Genomic DNA, 26150 nt, shown 5'->3' with positions numbered 1-26150 from the left:
AAGAGCAGCGAGCGACCTATGGTTCTTGTCTTAGCTCTGCCACTTACTGCTTGGCATGGAGAAATTGGTCACCTAAGTCTCAGGTTTCCTACCTACAAATCAGAGGGTCCAGAACTTCATAGGGCTGTTGGGAAGATCGAATGAGAAAATGTTGGGAAATGTCTTTATAAATCTTACAACACTATGTGAGTGAGAGATTATCAGTAATTTGTACTTAATCTGTTAGTTACTTCATTCATTCAACAAACATGTAAATCCTTAAGTTATTTCATGAGATCTGGAGTGACAACCTGGGTGTGAGTTCCAATTGTGTCAGCTATGTGATCTTTAGCAAAACACTTATCTGAGCCTCAGTTTCACCATCTGAAAAATGAGGGTGTCAATACAATCTTCTTAGTGTTAATGTATCCAATGAGATAAGATATGTGAAAAGTGCATTGTTCAGTGTAAATAAATGTTGGCTAATGTATTTAGGGCAGGTACTTTGGTTTCTAATTCTCATTGCAGCATTTCTATTTCTGTGGCACTTTCTCCTGTAATATCCAGTTCAATGTGTGTCCCCCTGGGGCTCTGAAGCTTCTGTTGCCTTCCTTCTGAGATGAAAGAGTGAAATGGGTCAAGAGGGAGGACTGGGTGTTTTGAGCATGTGATCAAGCTATGGTCCAGGTCCTCTGACCTCCACTGTCCCTGAAGATCCTGATCTCTGGCCTCCTGATGCATCCTGGTCCCAGAGCACTCTTGCTCAGGGATTCTCACTGCCCTGGGCTTGAGCCTGAGCCTGAGTATTATCCTGCACTTCCAGCCTCCAGGTCATCCAGAGAAGAGGTCATTGTGTCCAAAGGGCAAGAGTAATGAACCTCAGGTTTCCTCTTTAGGGGCAAAGCAGAGGCTGGGCAGTCTGCATGCATGCAAAGAAGGACCCCAGGAGCTCCCCTGAGGTGACGAGTGGGCTGGGGGCCTACTGACCAGGAAAGGGTGCAGGAAGAGGTGCTCAGAGGGGGTGGTACTCAGAGAGGCCAGGGTACTTGGGTTAATCATCACTGTGGCTCAGATAAGGCCCTGCCAGCTGGAAGCCGAGTTAGTGTGACAGAAAGATTTGCGTGGCTGAAGAGGCAGGTATGACAGGGTGTCCACAGCGTGCAACCATGCCGGGCACAAAACAGTTTCAACATGTGATTGAGACCCCAGAGCCTGGCAAGTGGGAGTTGAGACCCCCTTCTCCATGTTGGTCTTCTGCATTGATTCCTAGAATCATTTCTTTTCTGGACTTTCCTCCACCCTTGGTTTCTGTTCTCTCCCTCCTCCTTCCCATCTTCCTTCCTGATCTTCTTTCCCTTATAGGCCCAGAGTACCAAGTGCAGGCTAAATCCTTGGGTGGTGTGTGTGTGTGCGTGTGTGTGTGTGTGTGTGTGTGTGTGTGTGTGTGTGTGTCTGTGTCCAAGTACTGCGCCTGCTGCCACTCCCACCTCTGGATCAGCAGGTATGAATGAGGCTTCGGCTTCCTGCCTGTATCTTTGTGCCCCCTTCCCTCTAGTTGTCTGGGTATGAGGCAGCCCCTGCCAGCCACAGAGAAGTCAAACCCACTGACCCAGGACCTGGACAGAGCAGATGCTGAACAAATTGTTCGATTGCTGGGGCAATGTGATGCTGAGATCTTCCAGGAGAAGGGGCAAGTCATGCCCACGTACCAGGTGACCCAGACCCATTCCCTGGACACTGAAAATAGAGATACCAACCCCAACCGCACCTTAACCTCTGCTCTCTGAGACCATAGTCCTTAATATTTGAAACCCTGAGAGCCCCTCCATTGCAACATTCATTCTCCCCCATCCCAATCCATTCTCTTTTTCTTGGCTTCTGATTCCTGCGTATTCCCTATAGTGACTGTATAGTGAATCAATTCTGACCACCATGGTACAAGTGGCTGGAAAAGTTCAGGAAGTGCTGAAGGTACTGACTCTTCATCTGCTCCCACCTGAACTTCTGTTCTCTCCACCTTTCTCTTTTTTTTTTTTTTTTTTTTTGGCCTCCACTTCTCATTTTGCTAGATCTCAGTTCTCCTTTCTCCCAGTCCTCCCCCTGAGATCTTTATTGTCATGTTATTAATCCACAGTAATTAAAATAACTATTATCTGCATAATACTTTATAATTGACCATGTACTTTCACACTCATCACCTTTGCAAAAACCTGTGAAATTAGTGTGATTGTCTCCTTTTTTTTTCCAGATAGGAAAACAAAATCACAGTAGCTTGCCCAAATATATCCAGCTAATAATTGCTGGGTAGCGCTGCGTTACTGATTGATTGATTGGTTGATGACCAAGCTGCTCGGTCCTTTCTGGAATAAGTAAGGGTTTGAATAAGTAGCTAAGCCAGAGTTAGGAGCAGACTGAAGTTTCTTTCTCAAATCCAGGATTTTTTCTGCCACATCGTACTGCTTATGTTCTGTTCACTTTTGTCATAAGAGGCTTAAGAAGACTCCCTAATTCCTGTTCTGCTACTGACAAAGAAAAGAACATGCTTCCCCAACCTGAGCTAGGCCATGGCGACATAGGCATTTTTCCTTTCTCAGGAGCCTGAGGGGGGGGCTGGTGGTGTTGAGTGGAGGGGGCACCTCTGGCAGGATGGCATTCCTCATGTCGGTGAGTACCCCTATCCCTGATTTTCCTCCCCCTGCCTTCTTGGGGTGACCCTCAGGACCACAAAGCTAATCATAGCTAAGCTCCTAGGTGGACCCCTCTAGCCCTGGCTCCCTCTCTTCCAAGCTGGATCTCACCCCATATGGAGCCCCATATCTTCTGTCTCTACAGCCCATTCCCCCCACCCCCAATCAATCATCTGCAAGTAGCGTTTTAAGTGCCAGCTTCCAGGCAGTACTGGCTTAAGCACTGACCTGAGAGAATCCTTACACAGTGTCTACTCTCTAGGTGTCGAAAATCCAAGATAATTGCTCCTTTGCTTTGTCAGAAAGGTTTAGGACAGAAACCTCTTTACACCTACCTCATTGCAGGAGGTGACAGGTAAGCCAAATTGGTCTATGTTGGTCTATGAATATTTTGCTTGGCCTGGATAGTGTTTTTTAGAAATTTAATTTTAAGGCTTTTAGATGGAGATTGTATCCAGTTTGCTTTGGTCCCCATTGTTTCTTATTGCCTTACACTTATTGCCTTCACATACTTAAATTATATGACTTGCCTTTGTAGGTATTTGAGTTTTTCAGCCCTATAGAGTATCTGTTATGGTGCCAAGCAAAGAGTAGGTGTTCAGTCAATGGTAGCTTTCCCTTCATTCCCTTCTCTCAAAGCAGCCTGCCCTAATATACCATAGGCTTCTACTTCCAAACCAGTGCCACTGACCTTGAGTCTGTCCTCTTAGGCCTGTGGTGGCATCTAGGGAGGGGGCAGAAGATAGTGCTCTGCACGGGATTGAGGAACTAAAGAAGGTCTGTGTCTTCCACTAAGAATCAACCAGAGACCTCTGTTCCTTCTCATGATGACACGAAAGCCCCTATCTAGCCAAAGCCCATTCCCTTCCCCAGTCCTGCCCCTGACATTCCCACCTGATAGGTTTGCATCCTAGAATCCTCCTGGTGGCACTGCTTCACCCATCCTCCTCTCCTAGGTGGCTGCTGGGAAGAAGAGGGTGATTGTCACTGGCATTTCGGTGGGACTCTTTGTGGGTGTGAAGACAGGCTGGGTGGATCTATCCTATGGGGAGAAAGGAAGTGGGAATAGAATAGCATGGAAAATAGATTGATGAAGTGGGTGCTAGACAACAGAGAGGGTTTGCATAAGGAATTTTGATTTTACTCTCACTAATTAAGACCCAGTTGTATGAATGTGGGACAATGGGAAAAGGATCCTATTTCAGAATACTTGTATATCAATCCGTTCAATAACCAAGATAGATGGACTAGTCCCAGGGTCAGCAGACTACCCTGGCAGGTCAATCCTGCCACTGCTTGTTTTTGTAAGTAAAGTTTTACTGAAACACAGCTGTTTGTGTTTATGTAATATCTATGACTACTTCACCCTACAACGGTAGGGTTGAGTATTGCACAGAGATCATAGGGCCCACAAAGCCTAAAATACTTACTCTCTCACTCTTTACAGAAAGAGCTGACCCCTGGACCAGTCCCTTGCTACTTAAGTATGGTCTTCACACAGCGACATTAGTATCTCCTGGGATTTGCTAGAAATGCAGAATCTCATGTCCCACCCCAGACCTACTGCGTCTGACTCTGCATTTTAACAAGATTCCCAGGTAGCCTGTTTGAGAAGCACTGGACTAGGTGACCCAAATTTTCCCTCACAACTGCAGCTGATTCTAACAATTCACTAAACAGAAACGAGTTCAGCGATGCCCGATGTGGAAGGAGGCACACAAGGAGGGCAGGACACTGAGCTTAAGGAGCATACAATTTAGTTGAGTAGTTTTCAAAATTTACCATGCAGAGGACATCCTTGGGGGATCTTGTTAAAAATACAGGCCCTGGGCTTTCCCTTCAAATGTGGATCCAGTAGATCTTAACTGGGCCTGGGAATATGCGTTTCTAACAAGCATTCTGGGGGATTCTGATGCACATGGGCCTTGGGCAACACTAGAGTAACCCCTCTCATCATGCCTATTTTTCTCTCCCTACCATCAGGCTCCCTTTGTGGCGGGCCAGATGGACTACTGCATGGATAACCCAACCATCTTGCCAGTCCTGGTAGGTTTCAACCCCGTGAACATGGCCAGGTGAGCCTTCCGTGATGAAAGGTGATGATTGGCCAACCCCCCAGGGGGAGGCGGAGAGGAGCCCTGCCAAAATCCACAAAGGTGAGGGCATGGTTTTTAAGGTCTCATTAGTCACATCTCAGAATATTAAAGTAAATATAGACTGTCCCTAAGCTTATGAATTTTGGTTTTTATTTTTGTGGTTTTGGTCAGTTGGTTGATTTATTCTCTTGTTTCAGAAAAGATTAAAAGCAGCTTACAAAGACCACACAAAATCCAATAAAGGATGCATTCAAAACAGAGAGGGAAGAGACAAGGAAAACAAGGGCTAGAAGATATAATAGGGTCAGGGAAATGCATACCACAAAGTTCTGTACTTTCTTTCAAGTGTCTTTTCAAAGGAGTGTTGGGTACTGACTCCCTTTGCCCAGCTCCCTTATTTTAGCATCCATTCTCTTTTGTCATTCTGGGCACCCCTTCAGTCCCCTCTGGCTACTCAAATCCCTCACCCGGTTCCCCTTTCCTGAGAACTCTGTGCCACCAAATCACCTCCCTCTTATTCTCTAGGTGAATGGTCACTTTGATCTCAGAGAAGGTCAGCATAGGAAACCAATAGTGCTCAGGTGGTTCTGTGAATGTGCTGCCTTGACAGTGTTAAAGGATTAAGAAAGTAGATTCTTAGCCCCTTGTGTGAGAGCTCTGATGTTGTTGGTTTGGGGTAAGGCCCCGAAATATCTATTTTTTAAAAACATCCCTGGAGATTTTGGTGCACAGGCAGGTTTGGGGAACTCTGTAAATTAACCTTTGGAGTGGACGCCCTGATGAAGCTGAAGGCTTCCTTCTCTGGAGCATTCCAGAGAAGGCTTGTTGATTCCTCAAAAGCAGCTTTGCACATTCAATGGTGGTCTTGGAGGGAGGGACAGCTGGGTTCTTTCTGAGGCCCTTTTCTCAACTCCTAGATTCCAGGCTTGTAGTGTAGTTCGTATGAACATATAAATGAGTCTGAGATACTTTTAACCCTGATCCTTTTAATGGAGGACTCTCCTTCACCAAAAATGTATCTGCGGCAAATGATGCTAATTTCAGGCACTGTGACTAAGTGAAATGAAGGATTTCAAACAATGTAGGCGTGGAGATCTTCCAGTTGTTCCTTAAATCAGTGGCTCCCAAACTTGGCTGATCTTCAGAATCGTCTGGGAAGCATTTTAAAAATACAGATTTTCGGGCTCCTTTCCAGAACTCCTGGAGCTGATTCTCAGGGTGGGCGTGGTACTCAGAAATGGGTAGTTTAAAAAACAAACAAACAAAACTCCCCAGGTGATTTTGATGACTAGCCAAGTTTAAGAATCTCGGTTTTAAACCACCCAGTGAACACTGTCTCCTCTCTCTGGGAGAGGAGTTTCAGAAGTAGTTTGAGGACAAATGATAGGAAACACTTAACACAATGGGTATGTAATATGTGAAACTTGTTTGCCCTCGAAGAAATACAGATGAAAAAATGTAAAAATAGTTCAAGAAGGGGTAGAATTTTTGCAGGGTTGGGATGATAAGGGGAGGTTAGGGAGAACTCAAAGGTAACTCTTTGAGATCCTGCCACAATAGGTGATTTGCTAATTATCCCCTAGCAGAATTGACAAGCAGAGATCAACTACAGAAGATCCCCATTCTTCAGAGATTCCATGGTTACACCTACGCAGCCAACAAGATTGTTACTCTCTTGTCCCATTAGCACATTGTTTTCTTCAGGATTCATTTATTAAAGGTATGTTTGCCAACTGTTAGGTGCTATGCCTCATACCTTGTAATTGGGTTCCTTCAGGAGGAACTGTTGTCTTGTCCCTCAGGTAGTGAGGGGTTTGCTATTTGGGGAGATTTCCCAAATATATTTCCGGAAATGGGAAGGGCTTCTGATGGACCCTACGACTGAAAATAAGGTGGCAATTTTGACATTCTGATGATAGGTACTCCTCCAGGGGCCTACAGAGAGTGTGGGTAGTATGGTCATGACAGTGGAACATGTGCAAGGACCAGGATACAAGAAAGTTCTGGTCTCAGGCTGGAGTTTTAGGTTTGAGAGTTGGCTATGCTCTGGGATTAAATCGCTGAATGTTTTACAAACCCTTGTCCTTGGGGTTCAGGGACACAGCGCCCCTAAGAGCTCTAAAGCACACCTCTCTAGGAGGTTGTTGTCCTTGGACCCCAATCTCAATGTGGTCTTTGATCCTGATTCCCATCTGAAGCCCTTCGTTGAGATCCTTACAGATAATCTCCCCACCTCTGTCTCTCTGTGGGCCCCGGAAATGACCCCATTGAAGACTGGCGTTCGACATTCTGACAAGTAGCAGAACGGATGCAGAAACTGCAAGAGAAACAGGAAGCTTTTGTGCTCAATCCTGCAATTGGGGTAGGATCCTCCCCACCCCCACCTAGGGAATGCTTGCCACTTCCCAAATGCCTCCAATTTTAGGTTGTTACATCTGGTTTGAATTCCTGGCGTTGTGTGTCAACTAAAGTGTTGTAAAGCAAATCCTATTTTCCCCTTTCCTTGTTCACCTTAAGATGTGTTTCCATCCTGACCCTGCCTCTTAAATCAGTCATCATCAAATACCTAAGCCATCTAGGGCAGTTTCCTGTTTGAAGAACCTCTTCTTCATCTATCAGTAGAAAGAGTTGTTCTTTTGTGTTTTAATTTCAAAGATGGGCTTTAAAAAATATGGCATTCAGTTTCATTCTTCTGCTTTCTAATCTTCTCCAAAACTGAGTGGGCCTTCCAAGCCTCCTGTGCTCCTGTGCCTTTTTCTCTGCATCGAGGATGCATGGCACCGGCATCGTCTATACTCACTTTGACTTGGCAGGAGCCTTGGCTGAATCGCTGTCACTGCCCCTCCCTGCCTGTGACGGGCATGGCTGTGACATTCTCTTTGCTCTTCCTTTGGTGAGATGGGAAGGCAGGAACCCCACGTCACATGTGAGTGCCATATCTTTCATCTCTCAGGAGCTCCCCTCTCCTGCCTGCAGTTGATTGCTTTTAATCTCCTTTTCTCAGACACTGCCTTTGTCCTGCTTTTTGCAATAATCTCTTTATGTTTGGTGTGTCGTGTTACCTACCTGGACCATTACAATGGCTGCTTCATTGATCTGTCCAAAGAACATGAAATGTGGTGTTTGCATTGAAAAACTGCTCTTTAAAAAATGGGGCCTTGAGTGGGGAGAAAGTTCTTGGGGGGAAAAAAAGACCCTCAGTGAAAAACGCTTATCTCCAGCTAGCAGGACATCCAGTCCCTGTGGCTTCCTCCTCAGAGTCCTGAATGTACCATAGAAACAACCAGAGGTGGCCCTTACTCTCTCTCTTCTCCTTCTCTCAGTTAAGCCCTCAACCCAGCACTCCTCATAGCATACTGAGCACCACCAGTACTGCCATATGCATGCCGAGTGGCCTCTAACCAGACTGCATGCCCAAGAGTCACTACCTAGACTCCATGCCCAAGGGCCACTAACTAGAGCACATGCCCGGGAGTCACTAACCAGACTGCGTGCCCAGTGATCACTAACTAGTGAGCTCGGGGATTCTCCTTCCTCCCCAATTCCTCCTGGGTGTCATCACCTCCTCAGCCCCGGGCCTCAGTGGGTCATCCTGGATGAAAGGTAGAAACGCTACCAAGATCCTGTTGGAAACCCTGTTACTGGCAGCGCACAAGACTGTGGACCAGGGGGCATTGCAGCGTCAGAGAGGTAGGGAAGATCTGAACAAGAGAAAGCTCAGAGTCAGGCAGGGAGTGGGATGGTACAGGTTGGGGGGTGGCAGGTCCGGACTCAGAGACTGGTTAGTGGCAGCAAGGGTGAGAGGCGCCACCGCTCCTCCCGTGGGAAAAGAGCTGGCCTGGGGATGCCACTGTTCCTACCACGCAGTCCTAGAGTCTCGATTGTTTCCAGTGGACCCTGGATTCCTCAGGGCCCACTAATCCCTGTGCCCACCTGGAGCACCTAATCCCTGAACCCACCTGGGACATCCAAAACTAACCTAGCTTCGGAGAGTCTGTGACTTAGGGATGGTCCAGATCAGGCAGGAAGAGCTCATTCTGCTGGGGGCTTCTTCCCTTACCAGGGTTTCTGGCCTGGCTCCCAGACTCTCCACCTACCTTCTCACCAACTCTGATCCTATCCTTCTCCCATGTCCTTGTCCTTCTGTCTGGTCTTTGTTTTCTGCTCACTGAAACTTTTTCTGCTCTTCTGGAATGCTGTCGGGGTCCACTCACTGCACTTCCATGAAGGGCCAGTAGAACTTAGTTTTAAGGGAATTGTGCCTTCCCCTGGGCAGGGGTGATACTCATACTTTCTGAGGGGGCACTGGGCCCACCCTGGGAACTGCTAGCCTTTCTCCCAGATGCCTTCTGGAAATCCTGTGGACATTTGAGCGGTCTCATCAGGTGACCTATAGCCAAAGCCCTAAGAGCGCGACCCTGATGAAGCAAGCCAGCACCAGGTGTGTGGAAATGTGTTTGGAGGGGGGAAGTGGTGTGGGTGGGGAATGTCCTTAGAACACATGTTAACATGGTGAGGGTAGCAGATCTGCATGGTGGAGGGTCATGGCAGGCTTTCTGTTGGTTTAGTCCTGTGCTCTGACATACGCATCTTTCTCTGATCCCTGGCTTTTTCTTTCTTCTTTTTTTTTTTTTTATTGTGATCTCTCATGTCCTTACCTCTGGCCCATTCTCAGCCTGGAGAAAAAAGGCTGAGTGTACCTTGTTGGTTGGCAGACCCTTGGCATCATTGCCATCATGGATGGAGTGGAGTGCATCCACACCTTTGGTGCTGGTGGAACCCCAGGCCAGACTCTCTTCCTGGTTCCTCCTGATGCAAACCAGTTGGTCTGCTATCGAAACACTTTCCTACTCCCAACCCATGAGGGTTCCTCATTCAATGTCCATTCTTTTCTATCTGAATAGGCATTTCAGTCAAATACTCTTTCCTTTGAACCCCTATTCCGGCCTTGGTCCCTCAGTTCCCAGCCCTGCTTTAGTTGTGGCCTCTCATGTGTGCTACACCTCATCCTACACCCCACTTGCCACTTTTCTCCAAGCCCCATTAACATCTGCGCCCCCCCCCCAAGTCTGGAACCTTTCTTTCCCATAAAGCCCATTACTCCTCTCTCCGTCCTTAAACTTTCCAGATTTCCGAGATGTCTGTGGCTTTCTCATTGGTGATCACAGTGATATGTTTAACCAGAAGGCTGAGCTCATCAGCCAGGTGGGAGGATGATGGGATGTGGGAGAGGTTGTGAAGGTGACTGGTGAGCAGGGAGTGGGAAGTAAGGAATGGTGGAGACAGGTCGGGGAGTACAACATGGTAGTCATCCAGAGAAGAGAATATGGGTTAGAGGTCAGGAGTCTTTGGGGAAGCACAGGGATGGTGGAAGGCTCTGGATTCACCCTCTAAAGCTGGCTCTAGTCCCATGCTCTTCCCTCAGCTTGCTGCATCATCTTGGGCAAAACACTACCTCCTTGAACCTTTCATCTATATACAAGAACACTGTATTAAAGGTCCTCTGAGGCTCTCTGCAGTCTCCAAACCAATGTGCTGGAGTTTCTCATGGGGGGAACTCTCATCTTCCTCTGCGCAGGGTCCCCAGTTCTCCTTCTCCCAGGAGGACTTCCTGACTTCCATCTTGCCATCCCTCACAGAAATTGACACTGTGGTCTTCATTTTTACCCTGGATGGTAAGAGGGAAGATGGGAGCAGTGGGGTGAGTAGATGGAGGCAGTGGAGTGACTCAGGAACTGTCGTTTTTCTGGGTCTTAAGGCACTTGCTCAGAGGCAGGGACAGGGGCATATGTCCTGACTGGACCCCAGGGTAACGGGAAGTACAGCTGAACAGCCAGCCTTTCAACTCCGGTGCCCTCCCCTTCTAGACAACCTCATGGAGGTGCAGACGCTGGTGGAGCAGGTGAGAGAGAAGACTGCCAACATCCAGGCCTTGGCACATAGCACTGTGGGGCAGTCCCTGCCGGTGAGGGTCCAGCCTTTAGGAGGGAACCTTGGGTGGCACTTACAGCAAGGCCTTCCTGGAGATCTTCTTCTGTTCCTCTTTCTTTCTCCAGACCCCTCTGAAGAAACTCTTCCCCTCCATCATCAGTATCATGTGGCCACTGCTTTGCTTCGAATATGAAGGGCACTTTATCCAGGTATGGAGCATGAGAAAGTGTTGTCTATAGAAAAGAACTCAGAGGAGGAGGGATTCCAGAAATTAGAAAACTCAAGGCTAGTGGGTAGAAAGCTTTGTTGGACTCCCACAAAGCCAGCTGGGCAAGTTCTTGGGCTACCAGGTCACTGGTCAGAGTTTCCAAGGCAGTGGCTCAGTATTCTCCAGAAATATTCAAAAAAGAAAAATGCAAAAAAGGCCAGACCACCAATCACTTGACAGATACTCATTGGTCCTTTGTTACAGGTTCACTGTCAATACCATAGTCATCCTCACTATACAAAAGTCTTTATGGTATAGGTTTGCAAGTTTACTATGCTGAATTCACTGCAGGCAATATTACATTGATACGGATCCTATTTACCAGTAAAATTATAATCTGGTACACCCATGATGATAACCACAGAAATAATAATCACCCTGGGTGCGCTTTGCAGTTTAGAGTTTGAAGTGGACATCAGGACATCTGGGTGTCAGTTCAGCTGTGCTTTGTGGCCCAAGAAAGAAAGCAGTTTTACATCTCTAGCCCTCAATTTTCTCACTCAATACCTGTTTACCATCCACAGGGCCCAACGAGAGCCCTGAAGGTTTGCCCTAGAGAGCCATGGTCTCATCCATTATTCAGATCACCTCCTCCAGGAAGTTTCCTAACTTGAGCAGACAACAGCTGGAATGTTGCCTTACCTGTACTCAGAGCTCACCAGAAGCCCCTCTCCCCCTGAGCCAGGGGATCCATGCTGCTTCCAACATGTATCTTTATCTTCCCTTCCAAATGCTGTTCATTCGTCACATCTTTACTTTTTGGCATACCTTCCACATTCATTGTCTCCTTTGAGATCTCACATCTTCTAAGAAGTCTTCTCTGATTAAACCCACATTGTCTAGGCTCCTCCTTTATGTGATATACCTCTCCACACTTACACGGTTTATTATACAGTCATCATACCTAATACACATGTAGGCCTCTGCACTTTGCAAAGTATTTCATTTATAATATCAGTTCTTATAACAGTCTCCTAAAGGATGTATGTTTAATGTCCCCCATGGCTCAAATAAGGAAGTTGAAACTAAGAGATTAAGGGATTGTAATCATGGCCACACAACTAAAGCGGAGTCAGGACTGAAACCCCAGCCTTGTGACTCTAAGTCCGTGGTTGGTTTCGCTGTACAATATACACTTTGGCCATACCCGTGAGTTGAGCCAGATTCTTTTACTCTTCATTCAACAAATATTTTTTATACACATATCACATGCCAGGTACTATTCCAGGGTTAGGGGATACAGTAGAGAGTGTTAACCTGTGATCTTTTGAAAGGTATCTGTATTTTTAAAGAAAATTGTAATTAAAATAGCAATATTTTCATTGTAAAAACTTTAGAGAATACAGAAATCAAAAGAAGGATAAAAGTATCCGTAACAGCCTTCTTCCCAAAAACCACTTAGACAAATTATGGAGAATGTCCCTCTAGACTTTTTATGCAAATGTAAGTATATTTATACAAAAATAGGACCATATTTGACATGCTGTTTTTAACTTGCTTCTCTTCATTGAAAATTATGAGCACCTTTCTGCACAATTATATCCACATCATTGTTTTTAATGTTGATGTAGTATCCTGCTGTATGGATGTACCATAATTTGTTCACTTTTCCCTCCATTGTTAGACATTGTAGATAGTTTCCGTATCATGGCTTTAATCAAAATACTGCACTGAACATCCTTCTACATGTATTTGACTGTTTCGTGAGGATAAGCCCTGGGATGAACGTCAAAAGTGGAATCACTGGGCCAAAAGGTGTGTAAGATGTTAAGGCTTTTTTTTTAATTAAATTTTTTTTAATGTTTATTTTTTGAGAGAGAGAGCACAAGCAGGGGAGGGGCGGAGAGAGAGGGAGACAGAATCTGAAGCAGGCACCAGACACTGAGCTGTCAGCACAGGGCCTGACCCCAGGCTCGACTTGGGGCTCCATGGGGCTCGAGCTCTTGGACCTCCTCAAGATCATGACCTGAGCCAGGGTCAGATGCATAACCGACTGAGCCACCCAGGCGCTCCAAGGTTTTTGGATACAGGTTGTCAAAGTGATGTAAAAGGTTTGTAAACAAAGTAGAAAATTGCTCGTTCCCCCATACCCTTTGAATACTGGGTAGCATTGTTCTTTTTAATCTTCACTAATCAGCAAAGAAAGCGAAACAGAACAAAAAGCACTCAGTGTTGTTTTAATTCACATTCCTTTGATGACTATGGAAAAGTGTGTGATGGGCATTGAAGAGGGCACTTGTTGGGATGAGCTCTGGGTGTTGTATGTAAGCCAATTTGACAATAAATTATATTAAAAAAAAAAGATTAAAGGGCTCCTGGGGGACTCAGTCATTTGAGCTTCTGAGTCTTGATTTGCGCTGGGGTCATGATCTCATGGTTCTTAGGTTCTAGTCCCGTGTCAGGCTCTGTGCTGCCGGTGGGGATCCTGCTGGGGATTCTGTCTCTCTTTCTCTCTCTTTGTCCTTCCCTGCTTGCTCTCTGTCTGTCTCTGTCTCAAAAAAAAAAAAAAAAAAGTATATATTGGCCATTGAATTTTTTTTCTTTTTTGAATGACTTCTTCATACCTTTTGGGAATATTCACCCATTCTTTTAGAAGTGTCTATTTTTCTTACTAATTATAAGAGGGAGTGTATATAGCAAGGATAGCAGCCATTTTTTCCTGTTCTATATTTTCCCCTAGTTTATTACTATTTTTTATTTCTATGTTTTTGATGTAGAGATGATTTAAATTTTTAGATAGTCACATCTAGCAATATTTTGTGTGCGTGTCTATGGCTTCTGTCTTTTGCTTGAATCCAGTTTGTATCTTTCTAAATGTATAGCAATTGTTTGAAATAAGGAGGTTTCCATTAGTAAATCTTTAGTTGCAGAAATATTTTTGATGTAAACTCCCACACATTTTTTCCTCCCACACTTTTATTTTGAAAATTTTCCACCCTACAGAAAAATTGCAAAAATAGGACTGTGAACACCCATACACTTTTCCCTAGATTAACCAGTCTTTAACATTTACCACATCTGTTTCATCCCTCTTTTCCTCTGAATTATTTAAAAGATACTTGGAGATATGATGACAATTGACATAAATTACTGTGTCCCCTAAGAACAAGGACATTTGCATACGTAACTGCAATATAATTATCACACTCAGGAAAATGACAGTGAATACTATTATCTAACATGCAGACTGTATTAAAACTTCCCCAATTCTCCCTGTATTATTTTTATTTACAGGCCTAGGATTCAATCAGAGATAATGCACTGCATTTAGTCATCAGGTCTCTTTAGTTTCCTTTATTCTACGTGAGTTCTTTAGCTGCTTTTTGTGTCCCTTATGACATTGATAGCATAGAAATCTGGACCAATTTGATTTTAGAATGTGCTTCACCTTGGATTTGCCTGATTGTTTCTTCATTATATTCAGGTGAAGTTTTTTGGCAGGCGTACTGCATAGGAGTACTGATATCTTTTATCAGCCTATCACATTAGGAGGCACCTGATATCAGTTAGTCTCTTTATTGGTGATGCTATGTTTGATCAGTTACTCAAGGTAGTATCAGATTTCTTTGTATCCTGTTCCTTAGCAATCTTTCACCCAATGGTTTTAGCATGCACTGGTGATTCTTGGTTGAATCAATTATTACTATGGTGGTTTTAAAATGGTGATTTTCTATTTCTAACCTTATTTCTACATTTATTAGTTGACATTCTTCTGGAAAGAAAATCTTTCTCTTCTCTTCCCACTCATCTATATTTGTTTAGACTCTGTATGGACTCATTAATTTTTTGTTGTTGTTAAATGTGTTTTAATCCATTCCTGTCATTATTGATTTTAATGTTCAAAATGAGAGTTTATTCAAGCTGGCCCCTGTGTCCTTGTGACATATCCCCATTAGTGTTTGAACATTCTTTGCTGTGTTTTGTTTAAAAAATTTTTTTTGAGAGAGAGAGAGAAATAGAGACATAGTGTGAGCGGGGGAGGGGCAGAGAGAGAGAGGGAGACACAGAATCCGAAGCAGGTTCCAGTCTCTGAGCTATGTCAGCACAGAGCCTGACACGGGGCTCAAACTCAAAGGTCGTGAGATCATGATCTGAGCTGAATTCGGACACTTAACCGACTCAGCCACCCAGGCTCCCCATCTATGTTTCTTTTTGGAAAAAAAAAATTACCTTTCTCATATGCAAAGGGTAGCATATTATAGTCTTCTGTGCCTTGTGTTTTTGCTTAACAAGACATTTTGGAAATCACTTCAGTTTCTAAATCTCTTAATTATTATTTATGTGTGTGTGTGTATGGACAATTGTGTACCCAATCTATGTAGGAGTACAGAAATGTCCCAGGTTCAGCCTGTACTTTCCTTGGTTCCAGCCCTGGCTGGAATCAGTAATTTTCAAGGAGCCCTGGTGGTTGTCAGTGGGGATTGGTACAGCAGTCCCCCCTTTTCCGTGGTTTTGCTTTCCACCATTTCCTTTACCCTAATCAAATAGAGTTCAGAAGCAGATGATCCCGCTGACGGATTGCCAGGAGGTCAGTAGTAGCCTAACGCTACGTTACAATGCCTGTGTGATCCCCTCTTTCCATCTCATCACGTAGCCATTTTATCATCTCACATTGTCACAAGAAGGGGGAAGGATGAGTATAGTACAGTAAGATATTTTGAGAGAGAGAGGGAGACCACATTCACATAACTTTTATTAGAGTATATTACAATTGTTCTATTTTGTTATTAGTTATTGTTAATCTCTTACTGTGACTAATGTATAAACTAAATTTTATCATAGGTATGTATATATAGGAAAAAACATAGTATGCATATGGTTCAGTACTATCCATGGTGTCAGGCATCCACTGGGGGGTCTGGAACTTATCCTGTGGATAAGTGGGTACTGCTGTATTTAGAAACCTAGGTGCTGGGTAGGCTCACTGCTACTGATGACTTTGCCTCTTGGCCTTTTCAGTAGAAAGAACAAGGAAATACAGTTGACCCTTGAACAATGTGGGGGTTAGGGACTGACAACCCATGCAGTTGAAAATCTCTATATAACTTTTGACTCCTCAGAAACCTTTCACTAATAGCCTACTGTTCACCAGAAACCTTGCTGATGATATAAACAGTCAATTAACCCATATTTTTTATGTTATATATATTATATACTGTATTCTTACAATAATGTAAGCTAGAGAAAAGAATATTAAGAAAATCATATGGAAAATACATTTACAGTACCACAGTGTATTTAAAGAAAAGAATCTACATATAAGCGGAACTGTGCAGTTCAAACCCTTGTTCAAGGGTTAACTGTATATGTTCTTTTCACATATGTACTTATATATACACATAGGAGAATATACATACGGTCTTCTTCTCCTTCCTGTTTTCCCTTGGTGAGAATGTTGATTTCCAACATCATCAAGCCTAGAGCCTGCCCTGCAGTGAACTGGTGTTTCTGGGCAAGTGAAGTGAAGCCCACGGAGGCTTGTTGGGCTAGCAGCACTTGCGGTGAGAGGAGAGGCCCAATCCCAGGGCCACCCGCAGCCCAGGGTGGGGAAAGTTTGGGGGTAGTTCTTGCTTTTGACCCAGTGGTCCCCGCTTTCACTGGCATGTTCTGATTCTAGAAATAAAACTAAATGCCTTGTTTTGGAAAGTTAATCTTCCAAACTCAGTAGATCCGAGTTAATAAATTAGAGGTGGGACAAGATGGATGGCATGGGTTGGTCTCAACAGCAGGTTTGTTTCTTTACTTCCCCCTGCCTCCCAAGCCCATTTCATTGGCCACTAATCCAGACCTTACTCCAGCATCTCTGTATCCACCCCCCAACACACATGTAGGTGCGTATGTGCATGCACGTGCATGTACGCTCTGCTCCCGCATAGAATCACACAAACGGGGAGAGGTGGGAATTTAGCTAATTCCAGAGGAAAGGGGAAGAAGTTGTGCCCCCAACATAGGCCACTCAGAAAAAGAGTCCCTGTTAGGCGTGACAGGATCTTTGTCACTAGAATGAAAACTACATCCACACATTAGACCCTGAAGTGAGAGTTGCATCCCCTGTCCAAGTTTGTAAGGGGAACGAACATAAGGAACCCTGGGGGTGCTGAACAGCCTTTGGTGGCAGGACGCGACTGACACTGGAAACCTCAGTCTGTCCGTTTTACACCTCCGCTGTCATCTGTTTTGACAAATCAAAGGCACCCTTGCTCATCACAGACCCATACCAGCTCTTCAGTGGCTATGCATAAGACTGATAGTAGACAGTGGGCTCCCCCTTGTGCCTGAGAAGTACCCAACTAAAACCTCTGAAGCTCACTGGAACTTTCAGGCAGTAAGGTGACTTTTAAGAGCCAGATTTGTTTTTTTTTTTTTTTAAGTTTATTTATTTTGAGAGAGAGAGAGAGAGAGAGCACACACAAATGGGGCAGGAGCAGAGAGAGAGAGAATCTGAGCAGCCTCTGCCCTGTCAGCACAGAGCCTGATGCAGGGCTTGAACTCACGCAACTGTGAGTCAGACGTCTAACCGATTGAGCTACCCACGCGCACCCAGATTTTGGTTTTAGGATAAAGTAATCAACCTTTTAAAGGTAGCCATAAATGCCCTCGAAGTATCTGTGGGCCTCTATCTGAGCTCTCTTTTCCTGTTGTACATCGACATGTACCTTGTACCTTAGATCCTTAACCGGTACCGCTTTCCTCAACCACCACTCCCATGGTGCCTTCTCAGCGTCATCCTTTTGGTTTTCATCCTCCACAAATGCTTCGTCCTAAGTCTGCAGCTCAAGATGCGTAAAGTGAGGAAAGGGTCCTTCAGAGGCTCTCTGCTTCTCTTTACCCAGAACTCTCTCCCTTGTGTTTTCATTGGGTAAATTCCTCTCTCTTCTTGGCACCGTGAACAGGGTCAAGTCAGAGAAGATACCCTGCTTTCGAGCACTGGAGAGGGCAGAGTACCCCATGATCCTGTTGATGATGCCAACATGTGCAGTAGCCTCACTCCCACATGTGAAATGGATATGGTGTAAGGTCATATTTCTCCAAGGTTGGATGCAGGACGGTTCTAGAAGTCCAGAGGTTGTTTTGTTTTGTTTTGTTTTACTTGCCAAGTTCTTGGATGGTACAAAGATAGCGAGTGAATTCAATTCTTGTACAGTTGTGTATGATATTCAGCTGTTATGAACAAGGTGGAGGAGAGGCTGGATGCAGTCTGGCATTATGGAGGTCACAAAGATGGCTACGGTCTGAATCCCCACCCGCTAGGAATTCACAAGCACATATGAGCAATTCCCAAACAAGACAGAGAGAGTCGAAGTAGATTAGAACAGCAGGCTAGGTACAGATTGCTGCCAGAATTATTTGGGGGGGAGATTACAGAGTAGGCCAACAGTTAGGAAAATTTTGGGGAAAAGGAGGTCGGGGTGGAGTGAAGGAACATCCAAAGAAAACCTGGGCATGTTTGGAAACTGGTACTTGTTGTGTGGTTCCAGTATCAGAGAGTCAGATCATTGTCAATGGAATATGACCTCAAGGCAGAACTAAAGAGGTTTAAAGATATTTTTTAGAATTATCCAGAGACAGGGGTGCCTGGGTGGCTCAGTCGGTTGAGTATCCGACTTCGGCTCAGGTCATGATCTCACGGTTCATGAGTCGGGGCCCCACATCAGGCTCTGTGCTGACAGCTCAGATCCTGGAGCCTGCTTCGGATTCTGTGTCTCCCTCTCTCTCTGCCCCTCCACCTCTCAAAAATAAAGAAAACTAATAAAAAAAAATTTAGAATTATCCAGAGATAAATGGTTGGGTACAACACTTACCATTATTTTGGAGAAAGCAAACTTCTGAGGGTAAGAAAGCTAGAGAGTAATCTATTATCAACACAACGCAGTAATTCTGTTGAAATGACTAAAGGTCAGTTCAGAAGACGGGGTTGGATTGTGGAAGATGAAGGAAACAATTTCCTGCTACACTCATTTGCTGGATCGAAAGTAAGAGAGAAAGGGTACAAGATATTTGGCTATTGCATGTACTTCAAACTTAATATATTAAAAAGTGAAACCCAGGATCTTCCATCCAAATCAGCTGATCTTTCATGAATGGTCTTGAATATTAGACAGGTTGGGTCCGGGCACATGGAACAGTAAGGCTGAAGGAAGATGTTGGGACCAGGTAGGAGATAGAGGGGCCCCAAATCTGGCTCCAGGGATGGGCCCTATGAGTACAGCAAGATGTCTAAGATCCAATCCAGACTCAGCTCTGGTATGGACAAGTGGGTCAAATCCTAGGCACTGCATGCATCTAGGTAGTGGGAAATGCTTCCATCTTGGAAGAGAGAAGAACTGGGCTTACCTGTCAGCTAGTGGCTGTGGTGCTATGACTTGGGTGGAAGAGACAGGAAGGGGAGCCGGGAGCATCTTGTAGTGCCAGAAAGTTAAGAAATGCTCGTAAAAACAAAAGGATGAGGTCATATCAAAGGGACACAAGACCCACCCTAAGAGAGCCTCCCAATGGGCAAAGCTGGAACAATCTGAGCACCAGAATAAATAATACAGTATTGGACTGTAACACAAAGTACAAGATAAGTATGCATGAGCTCATTCGGATATAACAAGATAATTGAATAAATAAGAGGAAGAAACAAATCTTCCCTATACAAGAATTCCAAATAATGCATGTCGATATACCCTACTCCGAGAGATGAAGCTTAACAACCCCTCACTCCCTCCATCCCCACTGTGGGCTACACATAGGGGCTTGCTTCCAAAGAACAGCATATGGAAAGAGAAAAATAGTAGCAACATGGAATACATGTTGTTACAGGTGGGAGAATCTGTGTTGCATGAATGGAGGTCTTGGTTCTTGGAATCCCCACGAAAGATTTACATGGGGATCTGTGCTTGAATAAAGATAGAAGGAAAGTAGCAAGCACAAAGCAGCGTATCAAGGACAGTACACGCTGAAGGTGGGAGAGCAGGCAGGCCCCCAGGTAGCAACTGCCCTGAGGCTACAGGGATCTTTTCTTTCTATGGGGGGCCAGGGTCTTGGGTCTTGGACAGGGTGAGGTGGTCTCTAAAGGAGGCTGCTTCCAGTCTTTTGGGGGACTCCTCCCACAGGTTGGGAGGGGGAGTTTTTGACCCTACAAGGTTTGTGCCATAAGAGTCAGGGCAGCCTTCCCCTGTGTTTGGGGTGGAGGGAAGGCTAAAACCACAATGCAAATACATTATAATGAGTCTAGGGGTTACCTTGGGGCAGAGGTAGAAGAGGAGAGGGGCCTGTGCTGCACCTGTGGCTCTTGATCTGTTAGCGCAGAGGTCTTGGAAGCCACAAAGTCAGGATATTGTTTCTCTAGGCTTCTAATATGTAACCTGTTTATCACAGTCCTTGCCCCTAGCACATGTCTGACTAACTGCTTACTCTATCAATGCTCCAGTTAGAATCTATTTGTTTTAGTGTTTGTTTGTTTTTTAATATTTGAGAGAGAGAGACAGAGAGAGAGAACATGAGTGAGAGAGAGGGGCAGAGGGAGAGAGAATCTCAGGCAAGCTCCATGCTGAGCGCAGCGCCTGACATGGGACTGGATCTCATGAACCTGGGATCATGACCTGAGCTGAAATCAAGAGTCAGACACTCAACTGACTGAGCACCCAGGTGCCCCCAAAACCTATTTGTTTTAGATGTGTCTCTTGAAAATAACGTATATTTAGATTTTGTTTATCCAATATTAAAACGAAAAAATATAGAAAGGCTGAAGGTAAAAGAATGGGAAAAGATATACTATGCAAATATCAAACAAAAGGAAATTGCTATAGCAATATCAGTATCAGACAAAAGAACTAAAGGCAAAAAGTATTGTTAGAGATAAGGAGGGTCTTCATAGTAATACAAGATTTAATTTACCAGGAATAACTTATGATTTTAAATAACACTTAAAAATATACAAAGCAGGGGCGCCTGGGTGGCTCAGTCGGTTAAGCATCCGACTTCGGCTCAGGTCATCAACTTGCTGTTCATGAGTTTGAGCCCCGCGTTGGCCTCTGTGCTGACAGCTCAGAGCCTAGAGACTGTTCCGGATTCTGTGTCTCCCTCTCTGTTCCTCCCCAGCTCGCATTCTGTATCTCTCTCAAAAATAAAGAATAAAAAAATTTTTTAAAAATACATAAGGTGAGTATCCTCAGTAGTCACAGGAGAAATAAACAAATCCCCAATAATTATGAGAAATTTTACATACTTAGTAATTGGTGGAAAAAAGCAGACAAAAGTTTAGGGAATAATATAGATTTGAACATCAAGATGAGCAGAATTGGGACGCCTGGGTGGCTCAGCCGGTTGAGCAACCAACTTTTGGTTTCAGCTCAGGTCATGATCCCAGTTTTGTGGGATCCAAACCCATGTTGGTCTGGATAAATAAATAAGTAAATAAATAATGTGCAGAATTGATCAGTCACAGAGACACTTCTGCCCAACCCCTCCCCCGACCCGACACAGGTAGAAGGGAAAACTCTGAAAAGACTATTTTTAACACCTGCAGAATATATCTTATGTTTAAGCACATGAAGAATTTTTTAAATTTATTTTTTATTTTTTATAAGCATTTAAAAAAATATTTACTTATTTCTGAGAGAGAGAGAGACAGAGATAGAGCATGAGCAGGAGAAGGCAGAGAAAGAGGGAGACACAGAATCTGAAGCGAGTTCAGGCTCTGAGCTGTCAGCGCAGAACTTGACGCAGGGCTCGAACCTATGAACCGTGAAATCATGAACTGAGCCAAGGTTGGATGTTTAACCGACTGAGCCACCCAGGTGCCCGAAGAATTTTTTAAAATAGGATTTTTTTTTAAGTTAGCTTGTTTATTTACTTATTTATTTTTGAGAGAGAAAAAGAGAGTGTGTGTGAGCAGTGGAGGGGCAGAGAGAGAGGGAGAGAGAGAGAATCCCAAGCAGGTTCCACTGTCAATACCAAGCCCGACATGAGGCCTGATCCTATGAACTGTGAGATCGTGACCTGAGTCGAAAACCAGAGTCATAGGCTTAACCAACTGAGCCACCCCTATTTGTTTTGTTTTGTTTTGTTTTGTTTTGTTTTGTTTTTTTTTTTTTTGTTTTAGAGAGATAGCTCAAGCAGGGGAGAGGGGCAGAGGGAGAGAGACAGTGAGAATCGTGAGTAGGCTCTGTGAGGCGCCCAATGTGGAGCTTGATCCCATAACCCTGGGATCATGATCTGAGCTGAAATCAAGAGTTGGACATTCAACCAACTGAACTACCCAGGAATCTCCACAAATAAGCTTTAAAATATTTTTTGAAGTTTATTTATTTTGAGAGAGACAGAGAGCATGTGAGTGTAGAAGGGACAGAGAAAGAGGGAGAGAATCCCAAGCAGGCTCTGTGCTGTCAGCGCCCCAAGAATTTTTTTAACTGACCAGAAACTAGGAATACTAGGATTTTGTGAACAGTCTGGGCCACAGTGCAACTTTGTTAAGTAACTAGAAAATCCCCATGTTTCTGATAAAGGGTTAATATCCAAAATCCATAAAGAACTTATCAAACTCAACACGCCTCCCCCAAAATAATCCAGTGAAGAAATGGGCAGAAGACATGAATAGACACCTTTCCAAAGAAGACATTCAGATGGCTAACAGACACATGAAGAGATGGTCAAGGGGCACGTAGGTGACTCAGTTGGTTAAGTGTCCAACTCTTGATTTTGGCTCAGATCATGATCTCATGGTTCATGGGATCGAGCCTTGAGTCAGGCTCTGTGCTGACAGTAAGAGATTCTCTCTCTGTGCCCCCCACCCTCAAAATAATAAATAAATAAACTTAAAAAAAAAGATGCTCAATATCACTCATCATCAGGGAAATACAAATCAAAACCATGATGAGATACCACCTCACACCTGTCAGAATGGCTAAAATGAACAACCCAGGAAACAACAGATGTTGACGAGGATGCAGAGAAAGTGGAACCCTCTTGCACTCTTGGTGGAATGCAAACTGGTGCAGCCACTCTGGAGAACAGTATGGAGGTTTGTCAAAAAGTTAAAACTAGAACTACCCTATGATCTAGCAATTGCACTACTAGGTATTTATTCAAAGGATACAAAATACAGATTTGAAGGGGTACATGCACCCCAATGTTTATAATAGCACTATCAGCAATAGCCAAACTATGGAGAGAGACTGAATGTCTATTGACTGATGAATGGATAAAGAAAACACACACATACACACACACACACACACACACACACACACACACACACACATGCACAACACAATGGACTATTACTCAACCATCAAAAAGAATGAAATCTCGCCATTTGCAATGACGTGGATGGAGCTACAGTGTATTATGCTAGGTGAAATAAGTCAGAGAAAGACAAATACTACATGATTTCACTAATATGCAGAATTTTAGAAACAAAACAGATGAACATATGGGAGGAGGAAACAAAAAGAGAAAGGGAAACAAACCATAAGAGACCTTTAAAGATAGAGAACAAACAGGGTTGATGGAGGGAAGGGGGTGGGAGATGGGCTAGATTAGATGGTTGATGGGTATTAAGGAGGGCACTTGTTGTGATGAGCTCTGGGTGTTTTATGTAAGTGATGAATCACTGAATTGTACTCCTGAAGCCAATATTGCACTGTATGTTAACTGACTAGAATTTAAATAAAAATTTGAAAAGAAAAAAAAAAAAGAAAATCCCCATATGTCTAGAAACTTAAAATGAACTACCAAATAACCCATGAATCAAAGAAAAAATTGTCCTGGAAATTAGAAAATAGTTGAAACAGAATGATAAAAATGCTACATATCAGGGGCCGTGGGGTGGCTCAGTCAGTTAAGTATCCAACTTCGGCTCAGGTCATTATCTCACAGTTTGTGGGTTTGAGCCCTGTGTCAGGCTCTGTGTTGACAGCCCAGAGGCTGGAGTCTGCTTTGGATTCTGTATCTCCCTCTCTCTCTGTCTCTCCCCTGCTTGTGCTCTGTCTCTCTCTGTCTCTCAAAAATAAATAAACATTAAAAAATTTTTAAAAATTCTACATAACTTGCAGGATGAAACTAAAGTAGTACTTAAGAGGAAATTTATACTTTCAAATGCATATATTAGGGAAAAAGGGTTAAAAGTGCATTTGTCTCAGGAAGGTAGAAAAAAATGCAAAGTAAATCCAAAGAAGGTAGAATTGTCAATTATATCTCAATAAAACTGGGACAAGGGAGAAAGTAGAAGTAAGGAAATAATAAAGGCAAAGGGAGAAATTATTGAAATAGAAAGTAAACATACAGAAAGTTGGCTCTTTGAAATAATTAAAATGGACAAATGTCTAGCAAGATAGATCAAGGATAGGGAAAAAAGGAAAGACGAAAGACACAAATAACTAATATGAAAACAAGGAGACAGTACTGCATTTGAGTAATTTTATATCAATACATTTGAAAATGTAGATTAAATGGAAAAATTACTAGAAAGTATAAGTCACCATAGAAGACAAAAAAATTTACAAATTCTCAATAGTATTATAACCTTCAAATAAATTGAATATTTAGCCAAAAACCTTCACTCAAAGAAAACTCCAGGCTTTTATGGCTTTGGTGACAAGTTGTACCAAATGTTGAAGAATCAAATAGTTCCAATTTTATGCAAACTTTTTCATAACAATAAAAAAAAAGAGGGAACATTCCTCAACTCATGAGTCTAGCATGACCTTGATACCGAAAGTCTGACAAAGAACAAGAGAGAAATATTACAGGATGGTCTCGCTCATGAAAAGAGGTAACAAAAATCCCAAACAAAATATTAGAAACTGGAATGCAGCATTGTGTCTAAAAACAAAATGCCCAATTAACTTATGAAAATGTGTTCACAAGTTAGTAGTTTAGTAATCAGAGGACTTTAAGTTAAGCAATGAAATACCATTTCCACATATACCAGATTGGCTAAAATTAAACAGCCTGAAAATACCACATGTTGGCATGAAAATGGAACAGGAAGACCTGCCATTCACCACTGGTGGAAATGTTGACGTAACCACTCGGGAAAAAGCAGTTTAGCACTGTCTACTAAAGTTTAAGTTATGCATGCTCCATAACCTAGCTACTCCACTCCTTGGTAAATGCCCTAGAGCAGAGAACCTTAAAATGTAGTCGTTGGTCCAGCAGCATCAGCAACGTCTGGAAACTTCTTAGAAATGCCAAATTCCAGAGCTCTATTCCAAACTTACTCAACAACTCTAGGGATAGAGACAGCAATCTGTGTTTTAACAAGCCCTTCACATGATTCTGATGCATGTTAAAGCTTGAGAACCACTGCCGTAGAGAAATAGGAACAAAGGTGCACCAAGATACATGGACAAGGATGTTTTTAACAGCATTGTTTATAAAAGCCAAACTTGGAAAACAAGCCAAATGTCCATCAATATTGTAATGGATAAATAAGTTATGTAGTGGTTATACAATCCAATGAAATGATAAAAATGAATCTCAGCTGTAGAAAATAGCAGATGACTCAAACATAATGGTGAGTAAATCTTCAAGACACGAAGAACTAACTTTTATGTACATATAGAAAAAGGTGCTTGTAAAACCGTACAAACGTGTTTTAAGAACCAAATCAGGGGCTCCTGGGTGGCTCAGTCGTTAAGGGTCTGACTTCATCTCAGGTCATGATCTCACAGTTCGTGAGTTCGAGCCCCATGTCGGGCTCTGTGCTAACAGCTCAGAGCCTGGAGCCTGCTTCGGATTGTGTCTCCCTCTCTCTCTGCCCCTCCCCCGCTCACACTCTGTCTCTGTCTCTGTCTCTCTCCGTCTCTCAAAAATAAATAAATTAAAAAAATTTTTTAAAGAAAGAAAGGACAAAAGGAAAAAAGAACCAAAGCAGTATCTCCATTCCTAACCTTAGAACTCTAGGTTGGCATATACTAGCACCTGCCACATAGTATGTGCTCAGCATGACAAGTATAATTCTTTATAATTATGATTTTTATAGTGACTGCAAAGTATTTCATAATATGGACATACCATGTGTATTTAACCACTTCCTTGTTGATGGACTTTTTGAGAATATTACTTTGGCTGCCCCAGTAGACTGAAAATTCTATAAGGTGAGAGACTGAGAGACCATGATTGTCTTTTTAAAAACATTTTTTTAAATGTTTTTATTTATTTTTGAGACAGAGAGAGACAGAGCATGAGCGGGGGAGGGGC

The 26150-nt window shown here is 43.5% G+C and overlaps 1 protein-coding gene across 1 annotated transcript; it reads left to right on the top strand.

Moving 5' to 3' along the window:
• Positions 1-1145: 1145 nt before the first annotated feature.
• Positions 1146-11210, top strand: GCKR (glucokinase regulator). Its single transcript, XM_053891222.1, is given in 17 exon segments — positions 1146-1204; positions 1535-1691; positions 1882-1950; positions 2574-2582; positions 2584-2643; positions 2945-3021; positions 3377-3443; positions 3623-3676; positions 4650-4740; positions 7018-7124; positions 8272-8438; positions 9093-9203; positions 9438-9535; positions 9891-9967; positions 10341-10437; positions 10630-10727; positions 10819-11210. Coding segments are annotated over 17 exon segments (1512 nt in total). The 3' UTR covers positions 10933-11210.
• Positions 11211-26150: the final 14940 nt, after the last annotated feature.

The sequence above is a fragment of the Panthera pardus genome, unplaced genomic scaffold (assembly GCF_024362965.1).
Source record: "Panthera pardus isolate Hobbes unplaced genomic scaffold, ASM2436296v1 HiC_scaffold_26, whole genome shotgun sequence".
NCBI lineage: Eukaryota > Metazoa > Chordata > Mammalia > Carnivora > Felidae > Panthera > Panthera pardus.
Note: the sequence above shows the minus strand (reverse complement) of the source record. Positions and strands in the feature narration are given on the sequence as shown.